Below are 1,353 nucleotides of genomic sequence, written 5' to 3'. Positions count from 1 at the left end.
CGGGCGGCGCATTCGATGTCGTCGGCGCGCTGCCCCGCGGTGAGCCCCGCCGCTCGTAGCGACGGCCGCAGGTCGGCCCGGTGCAGCGCGCCCTGGCCGCAGACTGAAGAACGGCCACGAGGGGTGTGTGATTTGCGGTGCGGGGTGTGAGGGGGCAGCGTCTTTGTGTGTGCGCGCGCGCGCCGCTGCCGCTCGTGGTTTGAACTGCCCGCTGTCCCTGCCCTGTGCGAGAGAGGAAGATGGGAGGTCGGCCTTGAGAGCTTACGGGGGGTCTCCCCGGACCCCGCGCCAGGGAGATGGGACAGCGAAGGAGGAGCACGAGCACGTATGGGAGGGTTCAGTAATGCGTCACGCTGCCCGGCGTTTCTCACTTTCCGGGACAGCCCCGCCCTTTCGAGGCGGGAAAGTGACGGCTACCCCGTACGCGCCTGCCGCTCTACTCGTCGCCGACCGCCCATCCCCCCTCCTCGTTCCCCCCTCGACTGCTCCGGACCCCGACAAGCCGCCCGACGTTGGGCCTCTGCCCCGCACGCTCCCGCCCCTCTGCCCCTCACACACACCCAGGCCCGACATGCACATACAAGACAAACCCGGCGTCCTGCTCTCAAAAGAAAAGAAAAAATGGTTCTTCACGCCCCGGGGGGGGGCCTGCGGCCACTAAGGTTGCCAAGCTCTGCTCGCTTGTGCACTGCAGCTGCCGCATCGGCACCGCGCAACAGCTACCGACGGCCGGTATCTCGCCGGCATGCTCATTCAGAGCCCGCAGAGCCCGCGCTCCAAGTCTCCAAAGAGCCCTCGCGGGATCCTCAAAAAGTCGCCGACTCCCCCAGCAGCCCCGCTGCCAAAGGCGGTGGAGAGAACGCTGTCGCTCTCCGAGACTTCCAACCACAGCGAGTCTTCCAACCTCTCCGAGTGCTCGAGCAGCTCGCCGCGCCGCCGCCGCAGGGCAATCATCCTCGACCGGCCATCCGCCGGGAGCGAGACCGAGTCCTCCGATTATGAGCTGATAGATGGACTCGCGAGCGCTGCGGCGGCGCTGAAGGCGGCCGTCGAGGCGGAGGACGTCGAGGCGGCGCGCGCGCTGGTGCACGAGCACCCCGCCGCCGTCAAGCAGTGGCGGGAGTGCCGCACGCTGCTGCACGAGGCGGCCTCCGACGGCAACCTCTCCCTCATTAGCCTGCTGCTCGGCGCGGGCGCGCCCCTGTGGCGGGCGGACGAGGAGGGGCAGACGGCGCTGCACGCGGCGTGCGCCTCCGAGCAGGTCGAGGCGGCGCGGCTGCTGTCGGATCAGACGCCGTGCTGGGAGCTGACGGTAGAAGACAACTACCAGATGACCCCTCTCCACCTCGCGAC

The 1,353-nt window shown here is 69.0% G+C and overlaps 1 protein-coding gene across 1 annotated transcript; it reads left to right on the top strand.

The window, feature by feature from the left end:
- Window positions 1-745: 745 nt before the first annotated feature.
- On the top strand, window positions 746-1,312 carry EMIHUDRAFT_258266 (hypothetical protein; the record flags this gene model as incomplete). The annotated part of the gene is made up of 1 exon (XM_005760826.1): window positions 746-1,312. A coding segment is annotated over one exon (567 nt), but the record flags the coding sequence as incomplete, so codon positions are not given.
- Window positions 1,313-1,353: the final 41 nt, after the last annotated feature.

This window comes from Emiliania huxleyi (genome assembly GCF_000372725.1).
Source record: "Emiliania huxleyi CCMP1516 unplaced genomic scaffold EMIHUscaffold_7378, whole genome shotgun sequence".
Classification (NCBI taxonomy): domain Eukaryota; phylum Haptophyta; order Isochrysidales; family Noelaerhabdaceae; genus Emiliania; species Emiliania huxleyi.
This window is presented reverse-complemented; position numbering and strand designations above follow the sequence as displayed.